Raw genomic sequence first — 14746 nt, 5'->3', positions numbered from 1 at the left:
CTCACCAATCTTTTTCATTAGTTCATCTCCTAGGCTAGAGTTCCTTCTTCCAGAACATCTCCCCTTAGACAGAGATCAGAGAAACACGACTGGGCTTCTATCAGTCCAAAGACAGAGAGAACTGCTAATATTCGGTAACGCACCTTCTAGCACACTGTTCTTTATTAACAAACACTTCACCCTAAATAAGGCACACCTGGCTTGCTTTTACTTAACAGTCAACCTGCCTTTAGAGCTAGAACTCCTAAGAGGCACAGCCTCCCATTCTGTTACAGAAATTCTATCATCTCCTCCACCTTTTTCCTCTTTATCAGTTCTCACTGAAGTGATTTCTTATGCAGAAATGAAAGGGCATATTGTACGAAATGATTACATCTTTTGAATTCTTTTGTTCATTTCAATAGTGAGTATTTGAGAGGAAGCTAAAATGAGTTCTGATGATGACAGGTGGCAGGTGGCAATTGAGTTAGCATTAATGCATTCATCTTAAACCACTTGTAGGAAGGGAGCATTATTTATTTGCATGGGTCTGAAATCCCCAAATACACACATTTGTTCTGAGAAGATGACAGCAGTTCTCCACATTAACAGTGAAAATATTAAGCCCACAGAAGACATTTTGGTTGTTTTGACAGAGTGGCTTGAGTGCTATGCCATCTCATTAAACCCAGCCAAAGTAAAGGAAGAAATGGTTGATGAGGTCATAGCTCAGGAGTGAGGTCACCAGCTAATCTGACTTCATAGCAAAAAAAGAGGTTTAACTGATGAAAAGGTGTCCCCAGGGTAGAAGTCAACATTCCTTTGCCTAAATGAGTCTTTCAGATCAGGAAAAATATTTGTTGGCTAGACTCTTAGCTAGCCCACAGAAACATGTGACTAATCGCACTTTAAAGTCTGTCGTGAAGAATATAATGATTAACCGACCATTCAAACCCTACAAAGGTCACATAAGCAGCCCCTATCAGTGCTTCAGGCCAAAGCAGTAAAGTGTGTAACTTGAATTTCACCATCAGCTCAGAAAATGATTAAAGTCAGAAGTGATCCATAGCAACTTATAAATGAAGTCCAGGATTCCTAATATTATCAATAACATGGGGTAGGCACAAGATAATTATAGGTGGCAAAAAAGATAGTTAGATTTTGCTTTTGGTTCTTTAGTGAGCCAAGAAAAGCAGTTGGGCTAATGAAAATACTAGTTATTAGCTGTAAATTTTGGAAATGAATGCTATTTTTAAGAGTTTAGGAGCCTGTCTGATCATAAATATTTCAAAGAGCACACTATTAATTCAAGCCAATCAATAATACAGCACAACCCTCCAGCTATATTACCAATGAGAAGAAATTTATTCACTAGTTTTTCCTGCTGAAATCCATATCCAAAGGTTTGGGATTGACTATAGCAAGATAAACTGTGTTCTTTTTATCAAAATATTATTTATTACTCAAACATTTCTAAAGCAATAACATGTTATGACTGTTTAACTCCTTGAGTAGAAAACTGAATATTTACTGACATTTCTTAAAAACTTGCTACAAGCCCACAGGAAAGGATGTGACATCATCACACTGTGTTTTCCTTAACTTGACAGGAAGTCAACTTCAAGCAGATTGACTTGAATTGGGATCTCATTTGGGAAGCATTAAGTGCCCAACACACTGCGTTGTATTTTTTTATTTGGAAAACACTCAAGTTCCAGTGGCTTTATCATCCTGTACTTTACTTCCTGAAAAACTGGCAATCCCATGTGGACTTCTGGTAGAATGAGCAATGCAAAGAGCTGGCTTGGACTTGGCATGTCCTTGTACTTCTGGGGATTGATGGACCTTACAACCACCGTTCTCTCGGGTACACCAACACCGCCAGGTGAATTAGAAGCGCTCCTGTCAGACAAGCCACAGTCACACTTGCGGACAAAGAGGAGCTGGGTTTGGAACCAGTTTTTTGTTCTGGAAGAGTACACTGGAACCGACCCTTTGTATGTGGGCAAGGTAAGAACTGCCAAACAGAAAGACAAATTATCAGATATAGAATATTGAAACAGAATATGAATATGAGTTGAATATGAAAGCTCACCTAGCCTATGTCTGAGGCCTGAGAACAATTTTAACTAGCGGTATGTTATTTGACAGCAAGTTGAAATCTAATTTTTGCTTTGTCAGATACCAGTCAGAAAAGAAAGACTTCTTTCCTTGTTCTTGCCTCTGTTCTGAGTGGGAAAAACAGGGAATTGGATTTTGGAGGAAAACCCTCAGACCCAGCGAAAGCTATCCAAGTCCCCAAAGAGGCAGCAGCAGCCCGTGGAATGACAGGATGGGGAAAAAAGAAACTGGGAAACACAAAGGGGGAAGTAGAGGGTTTTTTGCTTTGTGGAGTTTTTTAAAGCATTTCCACAGGTGTTGCCTAAGGCCTAAATTCAATGGGGGTAAAAAAAAAAAGAATAAAACATTCTTCATTTCAGAAGATCCTAGCATGTGCTTTAGGATACTTAGAGACAATCGATGAATATATTTATAAACTTATACTCTAATTCCCTTGATTTATCTATCATCATATCATTTTTAATCCAGGCTTTCTCCTATGTTTACTTTATTTGGATGTTAATCAGAGACCATTTCATGAAAGCAACCAAGTGAGAGAAAATGGGAAACAAGGAACTAATTAGAAAATAAATAATTCATTCAAATGACAACTTAAACACTTGGTTAGCACAGAGGTGAAGAGTATGGGTTTCAGAGTCAAACACATGTGGGTTCAAAATCCAGCTCTGCCAATTGCTTCAAGTGACTTTGGACACGTCACTAAGCCCTGTTAGCCTCTGTTTCCTCAAATGTCGAACAGGGATAATAAGAGAACTACAACTTCTTAAGAGTTGTCTACATAAGCTCTTTCCTCAACTCCCACCCACTTCTTAATCCAGTTATCTGACTTCTGTCCCCACTACTGCACTGATGTTGTGTTTTCAATGCTCCTAAGGACCTCCCTACCACCAAATCCAATGGTTTCATATTATGGAACCACCCAACAGTGGCCTTGGATGCTGCTGACTGGTCCCTGTTTCTTGATTCACTTTCCTTTCAGTTTCAAGATCTTCACAATCCCCTTTTTCCTCCTTCCATCTCAGCCTCTTTGCTGGTCCTCTTCCTCCACCTCATCCCAATTGTTCATGGTCTTGTAAGCTTTGCCCTGGACCTCTTCTCTATCCACGCTGAGTGGATTTGCCCTCCTATAGTTTTAAACACCTCCTCTAAACCAGTGAATCCAAACTCTCCATCTCTGGCTCAAACCACTTGTCTGAGTTTCAGGCTCATAAACCCTATCGCATAGGTGATAGTTCCACGTTTACGACTCACAGAACTCCCCAGTGCAGCGTATCCAATAAGGAACTCTTGCTTTTCCTCCCAAATTGAGTCTGCCCCCAGTCTTCCTATATTAGCATTGCCATCTCTCAGTTCCTAAAACCAGAGATCTGGTGATCATTCCTCCCTTTCTCTTGCCCACCCCCCACCCCACACACACACACATTCTCTCCACCTGCAAATTCTGTTAGCCCTATGCCAAAACAAATCCCAAATCCTTCATTTCTCTCATCTCCTCTTCCACTGAAATCTCTCACCTGTGCAAATACCTAGACTGCCAACCAGTCCCCTCACTTCTACCCACACTTCCTTCCAATCCATTCTCCATACAGGATCTTTTTAAACGTGGGTCAGACCATGTGACTCTGCTTACATCCTTTAGTGTCTTCACGTTGTACTTTGAATCCTCAAGTCTCCTCCCCACAGTTTACAAGGCCATTCCTCTCTGACTCAGCCTGCCTCCTGGCCTCCCACCACATCACATGCTACTCTTTCTTGCCCTCACTCTTGTGTTCCAGGGATGTAACCTTCGGTCAGTTCCTACAACTTGCCAAGTTTTGCCTTATTGTTCTCCCAGGATGAAATGCCCTACCCCTGGCTTCTCTCAGGGTTGGCTCCTCCTCATCCTTTAGGGCTCATTTGGAATCTAGGTCTTCCTTGACCAATCTCTAAGGCAGGCAGGCCCCTCTGTTAGATTCTCTCACTACCATTATTTTTTTCACAGCTCTAATCACAACCCATAATATCTAACTTATTTTTTTATTTACATTGTATTGTCTGAAACCCCAGACTAGACTATAAGCTCAATAAGGGCAAGGACATTGCTCCCACTTTATCCCCAAGGCCTAACCCAGCACCTGTCACACAGAAGGTGCTCAAAAAAGATATTTAATGAATGAGTACTCTATGGTGTAGTAAGGATGAAATAAGCTAACACATGTAAAGTGCTTAGTGCAGTGTCTGGTCCAAAGTAAGATCTAAATAATCATTACCCTGTAGCAGTAAGAAATAGTAGTAGTAGTTGTTGTTGTAGTAGTTGCCGTTGCCATAGTAATTGCAGTAGTAGTAACAGTAGCAATAATTGAGTAGTTGTAGTAGTAGCAGTAATTTTAGTAGTAGTAGCAGTAGTCATACAGTAATGCATACCTAAGGCAGCTGCAAATCTCTTGGCCTCAAAAATCTGTGAGATTTCTTTGACTTCTCCCTTTCCTTCTCTCCTTCCTTCTTGCCCAACCAGTCACCTCATCCTGTGAATATCTCCTTGCCAATTTCTCTCAGATTCACCTCATCCTCTCTAGCCTCTGTCATTACTGTGGTCCTTCTGTTCTTCATGATGAGATTAACTAAGTAGATGCTGCCTGTGTCCCTGTAGAGAGACTCTTCCATCCCTTCCCCTAGAACTCAAGACACTTATCTCCTTGAAGCACACTTTCCATCATGTCGCTCCTCTGATTAAGAAAGCACTGTAGCTCTCCAATGCTTATCAGAGCTCTTAGCATATAGTTCAAGGACTTCCAGAAAAGGACTCCTCCTCCCTTATCCAGCCCCTCCTACAATTTCTCAAATCTGGTCCTGATCTCAGCCAAGCTGTCTCTCCTTACTGGCCCTGATACATAAACCACGTTTGTCCCTACCCCAGATGTATGCCCATGCTACTGCCCTGCCCAGGACATGCTGTCACCTCCTCTCTGTTCCATCACATTCAAATTCCTCAGAGCCCCAGCTTAAAAGCCACTTCCATCATGAGCACATCTTCCATCTATTCAGAATTCCAGAGACTTCTAGCTACTCAACATTTTAAAAACATTTCTTTCAACTAGACATACATAGCTACTGCTAAAAAAAGTTTAAGAAAATACATTTGTATTCAGTAATTGCTTTATGTGCATGTACAATTTAGAACCCTCTTCCTCTTCCAAGGGTAGAAACTGAAACACCATCCCTGCCTTCCCTAAAGCTGGCCAACACTGAGTACCAGCACAGAACTGGACATACAAAACTGCAGAAAGACATGGGTACCTAACATTTTACTGGGCTACCACAGTACTATGTGCCAGCACATTCACATAGAACAGATCATGTAATCATCGTAACAATACTGAGAGGTAAGTATAATTCACCACTTGGGAACTAGGCTCAGAGAGGTTATGTTTATTGCCCAAAGTTACACAGAAGGTAACAGGAAATCTGACACTGAAGCCATGGGCTTTCCTTTATGTTGCCCCCCATGTGGCCGTGACTTTAGACTTAGCACTGAGAAATACACGGAAGGGTCAATGGTTTTAGGGTTGGAACCAGGAATCTAACCAAGCCTGACTGCTTCCTGACATTGGGAGTACTTAGCTGTGTAGCACCCTCTAGTACTCACAATTAGTGCTCACCCTTCACTAATTACCTCAACTCAGGACACAGGACACCCTGTGCATCTCTACAGTCATCTTGTCCAACCAACACACCAGCAACCAGTGAAAGTTTTTACCCTGAATTGGGTGTGTTACCTCCACATGAGGAAGATAATTACATATTTACTTACCCAGGCACTTTTCCCCCTTACTTTCTTTTGAAAGAGAATTCATCCACCTTTCATTCCCTCTCCCCCAGGGGCATTCAGCTTGTCACCTTGAGCTCTGGAAGATGTCTGTTTAGAGAGCCTGCCTGAGTATTTGCTTATTTCAGAAAGGAGTATGGTAACAATTATCAGCTGTAATTGGTATGGCCTTATAAAATCCACACTGGGCTTTCCAGGGACAAGGCAGTGTCTAGTTAAAGCTGGATTATATTGACATATGCAAAGAGGGGGATGCAGAGGGCTTGTGCTTGTGCACGAATCTGTGGTTCCAAGTCATTCTGAGGTTAACAACCACAGGGAAGCTGTCTAACCACAAATTTACACTTACTGCATTCCTGGAACTATACAAGGCACTATGAAAGATGACAAAAGGAGTGAAAATCACCCTTGTTTTTAAAATCCTAAATCAACTAAGATTTTTCATAATCTGCATGTACTTTCCATCATTCACTACTTCTTTGGCTGAAGATTTTATAGACTAAAGAATTATTAGGATAAGTAGGATATCCACCTGTCTTATTCTGTCTAGGAGATTTTTGGAGGAAAAAAAATGTTTTCCCAAAATATACATAACTATGTGCTGCCAACTCCACTCCAGAAGCTCCTTACCTTCCTCCAAAGAGCTGATGCTCAATCAGTGTTAGTTGAATTAAATATAGATAAATATAAAACACATTTTTATTAAACTGCCAATTTGCTGAGAGAAAAGCTGTTACTGTCTCTTCTTTGCAATTTTCACAACCAAATGTGTATTCAGTGGTTGGGAAACCCTGATATTAAATGAGCAATACTGTGCTGGTTATTAAGCTAGTGTCTCTCAGCAATATATTCACCTTTCCATACTCCACTTTGTGACACTGGTGCTGGGACTCTGCAAGCCACCATTTCTCCTTTTCCAACTATCTCCCTGATTGGGTTCAGACAGTAGAATGTACTAGAGGGAGAACAGGAAGCAGGAGGAAAGGGAAGGACCTTGCTCCTTTTACCTGGCCAGCAGTTGGTTCCAGTTTCTGGGTTCTTTCCACACTCCCAGAACCAGCCTCACCACACCCCCTCAGAAATACCAGCATTACTGGATGACACCTCTTCTCAGAAGTCCGAGTCTCAGTTCCATGGGAGCTGGGTGCTGAGGGGCACCTCCTCTAAGCTCCTGAACCCCCAGCCCCAGAGGACAGCACTCTCTCCTCAGAGGTCTCAGGCCTGCCTCCTCCAAACATCTAGGTCCCAAGAGCCCCAACCTTGGCCCTCCGTTCCCCCAGCCAGAGGGGCACTAACTGTTTCCTGGAGTTACTACCTCTCTTATTCCTCAGTGTTCCCTTTTTGCCTTTTCAGGCTTCCTTATTAAATTCTCTCTGCTACAATAACTGGTGTAGATCTTGTTCCCTGACTGGATCCTGAACTGATACAATTATACTCCTCAGAAATCAGCTTTGTGTAAGCAGATCCTGGCCCCTTTCATAGCTAGTACTCTTCCTGTTCCTGAGAGGCCCCATCTGATTCTCTGTGGACATCCTCTCGCTCTCTCCCTCACTCTCTCCTTCCCCTCCCCCTCCCTCTCCTGCACACACACATGCATGCACAAAAGCATGCAAAAACACACTCAGAAGCTACTTGAAAGATTCTTGCTAGCCCTTTTCAAACAAAGGTAAAATGATTTCACAAAAAGCTTTAACACTAATCCTACACCCTACACCATTCTTTCAATAAAATTTTTTTGAACATTTACTACATGTGAGACCCATGCTAAGATGAAAGCCACCTGGTTCTTGACTTCAAGGAACTCACAGTCCAGAGTTCCTGAAATTCTTCTCCCAATACAGACGAAAACAAAGACAACAGATCTGAGGTTCAGCCCAGACTCTACTGACATCAGCCAGCTGGATGGCTCCTGAGAAACCAGAATCTCCTGCTGTAGAGGAGATTTTTAGATTTTTAGCCTTCTGTTACTTATTAAGCACTCTCCATGGGCAGAGCACTAAGGATCACAAGTATGCTTAGCTTTTTCAAGGTTCATAGGACAAAACTTTTTAGATGACAAATAGAACACCTCAAAACACCTGGGTACTTTCTTTATGTCAACTTCTATTCTTTCTTTTTCCCCTAGATAATCTGCCATGCCCTAAATTAACCTATTTCACTCTAAGTGAAAGTCCTATGCCACACACCTTAAAATCACATATATTTGTATCTATCTATATATATGTAAACACACAAATATACATATTTTTAATTTTAAAAAAATCCTGAGATCCTTGTCCTCCTCCTTCCAATTCCATTCCTCTGCTTGGGAACACAGTTCCAGACAGAATGGACTTTCATTTCTTTGTGGCCAAGTCCGAATAAAATGGCTTTCTATTCTATACAATAAGAGCTGGGCACCTCTGCTTTTTTAACTGCACAAATAGATGATTTGGATTGTGGGGCAAAAAATAATAATACTGTATATGGAATGAGGAAATGTGAGAACTTCATATTCTAAATAGAATTCTTTAAGTAGAAAAAAATCCACAGTGATTTTTTTTGGTCAATTTTATTCTCTTATTTCCCTTCTCTAGATAGGACACAGCTGAATTCCTCTAGGCAGCAAAATGGTCGCCTGTGTGATTTGGCTGAGAGTCAATTTGAGATCAGCTCAAAGCCAGCCACAACCTCCAAACCCATCCTTGTCTGAGGATGTTGCAAATACATTTTCAGGTGTCTTCTTAGTGTCTGTGCCATTTAATCCTCAGACTAACACTGTCCCAGCAAAGCTTCAGGCAGCCTTCTGCAGCTTTTACCATTGGACTATGCACAAGAAAAAAGGCAACAAGTTGTTTTCGCTATCTCTGCTACACTCCTGGAGGCTTGAAGGGAGCAGAGAAGAGCTGGGCGTGTTAGTACCCTTTTCTCTATGCACGCATATCATCATCATAATTGACCCCATTTATAGCGTTCTTATTATGGGAAAGACACCGTGCTAGGTGCTTTACAGACATTAGTTTCTAATGATCCTGACAACCTTTCAAAGTAAGTATTAATGCTCTCCACATTTACACTTTGAGGAATTTGGGAGTAATAAACATTAAATAATTTGTCAAGGGCACTCAATTTATAACTGACATAGATGGTGTTCAGATCAGATATATTTTGCCTCCCTAACCTAAGCCTAACACTGGTTGTCTATTTTATAAACTAAATCTTAGGAACTTCGACACCGAACTATGCAAAGTGCCAAGCAGGCAACAACAGTTAGTGGGGGCTGACTAACTGTAATTAATTTTTTGTTGCCCCCTTTAGAGAGAGACTTATTTAAAAGATAGCACAAAATTCCAGGATTCTTGACACCCATATACATTGTCTATAACTAGAGATGCAGAAATGTATTTGTAGGCTTAATATAAAAATAGTGCCCCTGGACTCCTTTTGAGAATCACTACGAAGTAATTTGGGAGGAAATATAGTTGGATGGGTAGATGAAAGCATATCCCTAACTCAACCATCCATATGTAGATTTGAATGATAATTATGAGCCCAGGTCCCACCAAAAGGAAAGACACACTGATGCAAAGAATAATACCTAGCAGTGAAAGTCCGTTTTGACACCTGAAACAAGCAAGCATAGTCCTACTGAATGAAACAACGGAATCAGGATTACAGAGTCAGAGCTGCAAGAGCCCCTGGAGGTCACTGACTATTTCCCGTACACTGGAGTAGCCTATTTATTAATCATTTCATTAGGTTTTCAGCCAACTTGAATGGTCATGAAGTTTTTAAAACTGCAAAACCTAATTTATATCAACACTTATTTATTTTAAAATGTTTAAGCCTGTCCATTTGTTTTCTTAAGTGGAAATGTTGGGTTCCTCCTTATCAGGCTTGCTCCTCTTCTCACGATGGGGACCTACACTTTCCAGAAGTCCTGTTCTCTATACTTCTCAGGGAGAAGAACTTAAAATAATAGTAAGTTCAGAATACTGAATGTGACTTGGAAAAACTTTACTTATTCATCAAGTAAAGTAACAAACTTTACTTATTCACCTATATTTGTTCTTTGATACAAGCATGTTCAAGTATATTAGTTCTTTGTAGACAGACGTTTTAAACATTTAAGTGAAAAAAAAAATCTTACTGTCTGAAAGGAGGTCATAAGTTGGGACCAAACTGAAGTTATTCCAACACCTATTCATCTCCATAATGAGATTTCGGTGTTTTTTCCTCAGCTCCATTCAGACATGGACAGGGGAGATGGATCCATCAAATACATCCTCTCAGGAGAAGGCGCAGGTGTTGTGTTTACCATCGATGACACCACTGGAGACATCCATGCCATCCAGAGGCTCGACAGAGAGGAAAGAGCCCAGTATACTTTAAGGGCTCAAGCCCTAGACAGGCGGACAGGCAGGCCGATGGAGCCAGAGTCAGAGTTCATCATCAAGATCCAAGACATCAATGACAATGAGCCCAAGTTCCTAGAGGGACCTTATGTCGCCACTGTGCCAGAAATGTCACCAGTGGGTAAGGCGGAGATTCACTGATTCTCACAAACAGCACTTGTTCTACAGAAGATCCTCCTGTACATATGCAGAAAAGGAATGTGCAGAACAGCTCACAAATAATAAAAAACAAAAATGACAACCAAGTCCTTAGGCAGGAAGCTACTTAGACATTGGAATCAGCCACAGTAAAAGATAATAGTAATAATAAGCCTAGTATGGTTATTCAGTTCTGATTCTTAAAAGTAAAACAAAAGATAGATGATAGATAAATGATCTATCACTCATGTTTGATTCATAAGCGAGAAGCATTTCAGTATGATCCAAAGGGTAATGAAAAGCCCAAAGGCTGTGTTGTCTTTACTGGTTATTAAGAACTTAAAACACAAGTAGTTTCCATTACAGAGGTACAAGAGAGTTGTTATGGAAGTTTGACCTAGAAAGGGGACCCTCCCAAGAAAGCAAACATAATATCTGCAAAGGCTCTAAGATTGCCCATTCAGGATTGCATCCAGCCTTTAGCAATTCAACTTGAACAGGCTTCCTCCATCTCTTCCTCAGGGACCTCTGTTATCCAGGTGACAGCCACAGATGCTGATGATCCAACCTACGGCAACAGTGCCCGGGTCGTGTACAGCATTCTCCAGGGCCAACCATATTTTTCTGTGGACTCCAAAACAGGTATTTGATGCAACAGTCAAGTCAGAAGTGTTTGCTTTATTCCTTAATAATTTATAACTGCTACTTATGACAGACCCAACTCTCCTTTTCAAGGACTCTCCAGGGAGAGTATTAACCAGAGGTGATTGTTATAAGCTTTAGGATTAAGAGAGCAAACCAGCACTGCCCTGGTGGGCAAGAGCAGCACTATGTATAGGCAGTGTACAGGGTCTGACTGGAGAGGCCAGAAGGCCTGCCTCCACAAAAGTACCTCCTCACCAGCCTTCAAAATGTCCTCTGGTTGTACTTATCCCCAGGGATTAAGGTCTTTTATCACTCCAAGAAGACCTGAGAAGATTGACACATTAACCTGGACTCACAATAGAACTGGAATCATTGATTCTGAAACTGGCAAGAGCCTTAGGGGAGTCATCCAGTCCCTCACCATTCACTTAATGGATAAGGAAACTGGGACTTGAGACCTAACAAGCGCATCTAGTTGTAGATAAGTCCCCTGATGTGTGGTCTGATGTTCTTTCCCCTGAACCATCCTGTACTAAGCAGAGAATGAGGCTAGAATGAACGGGTGCTGGGACAGACAGGTTTTGAGGAGGGAGGAAACAGCACAGAGCACGGGATGTGGCCCCCAAACAGACAGGTGCTGAGTGGGAGGCTCTAACTGGGAGGACAGCATAGAGACCCAGATGGGTAAGGGAGCAGTGTGGCAGAAAAGGGCAAACCAACAGAAGTTTGGTTTTGGTTTTTTGTTTGTTTTATTTTGTCTCAATTTTACTAGCAAGCTTTGACTACAGAATATGCATGTTTTATCTATGAAGAAGTCCCTTTAATACTTTTGAGTTGGGCAGAGTGATAATTATATCATTATTATCTTGCATTGTGTCAGGCTTTCTCCGTTTCCACAAACAATACCATATTTGAGCCTGCCAATAATCTTGTGAACTCATGAAATATATGGAAGTAGTTATTCCAGTTTTACATACAGGAAAACTGGAAACCTAAGAGTAATTAACAGAGAACTTGAGTAAAGAAATTTACAGGCACAGAGTTAAAGTCAATGGTGAACACTCAAAGTCACCTCTAGTTGAAAGAGGAAAAATACATTTCTTACTAGCAATCTAATAGAATTTTTTTCCGGAAGTCCTAAGGGGAACCAGGCATTTAGAAAATTATATCATAAAAGTAGAAAGGGAGGGAGTGCATATTAGTAGGAGGAAAGAAAAAAGATTGCAGTTAGGGACTTCCATAAAACAGTAACTTTAACAATTCTACAAATGGGGAGAGGGAGAGTGAGGGGGTGCCCACAGGCAGGAAAAATATAGACAGGAAGAGGGCAACATGTCCTTTATATCCTCAGAGGAAACTTACATTATTTTGACAGTTCCCAGGAGGCATCTTTAGTGTTAAGGTCAAAAACACATGAAAAGATAGTTATTGCTGTGCCCATAGGGCATTTAAAAAAGAAAATGCTGCATATTTCACTTCAGAATGTTGTTACTACAGTGCAATATATACATTATAGGAGTAAACTGGGGACAGATCTGAGGCTCCCAATCCCTTCCCTTTGCATACCAAAGGTCTATTTAGCCAAGGGTCACGTTGTAAATTTACAGTAAACAAGCCTTTATTCTTTGCCTAGAGCGTATAGAAGTCAACTTTTCTAAGTGGAAGGGGTAAAAGAGAAATAAAACATTACTGCACATCCTTGGCAGGATCAAAACAACACATTTCCCTGGGTTTTGATTTAGACCCCTCTTCTTAAATGAAACCGTATCAGCACTCGGCGATGCTGCTACTTATTGTCTGGGGAACTTCATCCCTTATCGTCTTAAAAACAAACAACTCACAGAGCATCTTTCATGTCCTAGCTCACAGAATTCAGTGAAGCACGCAGGTAAGCAGAACATAACAAAACAGAATGAATATATAACAAAAGGAAAATCAAATCAGAATTCAACCATGCTAACAGATATTGGGGAGGCTGGAAAGAGTAGACTAGGAGTGAGTTGCCTAAAGAAGAGTCATTTGCACCACAAGAGCTCTAGGGGCTGAAGAAAGAAAGAGCTGCAGGAGAATTATCTAAAATCATAGCTTTGCAGACATGTGAGGCTTTGTTTTCTGGACCCAAAGCCCCAGTTTTCTTTGGTGAGACAGAGCAGCCTGAAATTGCCTGGGACTCTAGATTCCCCAAGTCTGTTAGAGAGCCATTGCTGCCACCTCCCGTTCTCTCTTGGTAATGTTGCCAGAGGAAACTGTCCCTCTAAGCTCTTCCTGCTGGAATAGGAATTATTCACCATTTGTTTAAGCACTTTTTTGAAGCTGGGATTCTGACCTCAAGTTTAATAGACCACAGGTGACTTGCATCTCAACTCTAGACATTAACAATGCACAAGGGGGAAACCTAGAAACCAATCTTAAAAACTGGCTTTGTGGTTTGTCTTTAAAATCAAAGTCATTTCTATCCTGCAGGTGTAATTAGGACAGCACTCATGAACATGGACCGAGAAGCCAAAGAATACTACGAAGTGATTATCCAAGCCAAGGACATGGGAGGGCAGCTTGGAGGCTTAGCTGGGACCACAACAGTCAACATCACCCTCTCAGATGTCAATGATAACCCACCCCGCTTTCCCCAGAGTAAGTACCTAACAGAGATCTGATCACAGGCCAGAGGGATGCAGCTGTTACAGAGGTGAAAGAGAAAGGCCAGTCTGAATTCCTCTTTAAGTTCAACGATTCCTGGATTCCTTTCCTACATTTATCATGCTATTCCCACATAACCATTTCTCTCCTGGGTCCCAACATCCCATAGCATTAAACCAGTGTTTCTCACTTTTTTCATTATCACCTCCCTACTGGGCCCTTTTAGACTTTTTTCTCTTGAACCCCATGCCCTGCACCCCACCCCCATAAGATTAAATACTAAAGAATAAGATTTTCTTGGGTGGGGTTGAACTTTAGAGAGCCACAAACTATTGTAATATTTAAGATTTTTCACCTCTACCAGCCACAAGAACTAATTTCTGTCCCCTAAGGAGTGATATTGCCCCTGTTGAGAATGCACTCAGGGACATTAAGCCAAAACTGTAGGTGAATATAGTGACCCATCTGACCACTTTAACCAATCAATTCACAAGCAGGTACCGAGCATCTGCTTGTAAGGGAACCAGGCATGAGGGACACAAGATACTTGAAACCCAGTCCTTGCCCCTGTGAAGCTTAAAATCCATTTGGGGAGTACATATTCTATACTCATAAGAAGTAAACCAAGAAGCAACACTGGCTGTACCACTTGGTGAGTGCAGAATGAAGCCTTCCAACTAAGATGAATGAAGGCTTCATAGAAGGAGGAGACTTCAACACAGGATTGAAGAATATAAAGGATTTCAATAGGCAGAAAGGAAAACAATCCAGAAGGGAAGCCGTTCATCCATTCAAAAAGTATTTGTTTCAGGTAACATTCTAGATATGAGATATAGAGCAATGTACAAAACAAATGCAACTCTGCTCTCCTAGAGCTCATTTGAGTAGAAACCTGAATGTAAGAAAAAATATATATATATAAAGACCTGAAAATAAAGTTGCAAAAGCAATTTTATGTTCAAAGACCCATAAAATGGGTAACACCAATGGACAGATCATCCAGACAGAAAATCAACAAGGAAATTAT

General features: G+C 41.2%; 1 protein-coding gene across 2 annotated transcripts in view; it reads left to right on the top strand.

The window, feature by feature from the left end:
• CDH20 (cadherin 20) overlaps positions 1-14746 on the top strand; it is a 199007-nt gene that overhangs the window by 140282 nt on the left and 43979 nt on the right. For both annotated transcript variants that reach the window (XM_046670917.1, XM_046670916.1), the window contains 4 exons: positions 1590-1989; positions 10126-10420; positions 10960-11079; positions 13546-13713. In XM_046670917.1, the coding sequence (XP_046526873.1) occupies positions 1744-1989; positions 10126-10420; positions 10960-11079; positions 13546-13713 (829 nt within the window). In that variant the 5' untranslated portion in view covers positions 1590-1743. The remainder of the gene's footprint in view (positions 1-1589; positions 1990-10125; positions 10421-10959; positions 11080-13545; positions 13714-14746) is intronic.

This window comes from Equus quagga, chromosome 9 (assembly GCF_021613505.1).
Source record: "Equus quagga isolate Etosha38 chromosome 9, UCLA_HA_Equagga_1.0, whole genome shotgun sequence".
Lineage (NCBI taxonomy): Eukaryota > Metazoa > Chordata > Mammalia > Perissodactyla > Equidae > Equus > Equus quagga.
This window is presented reverse-complemented; position numbering and strand designations above follow the sequence as displayed.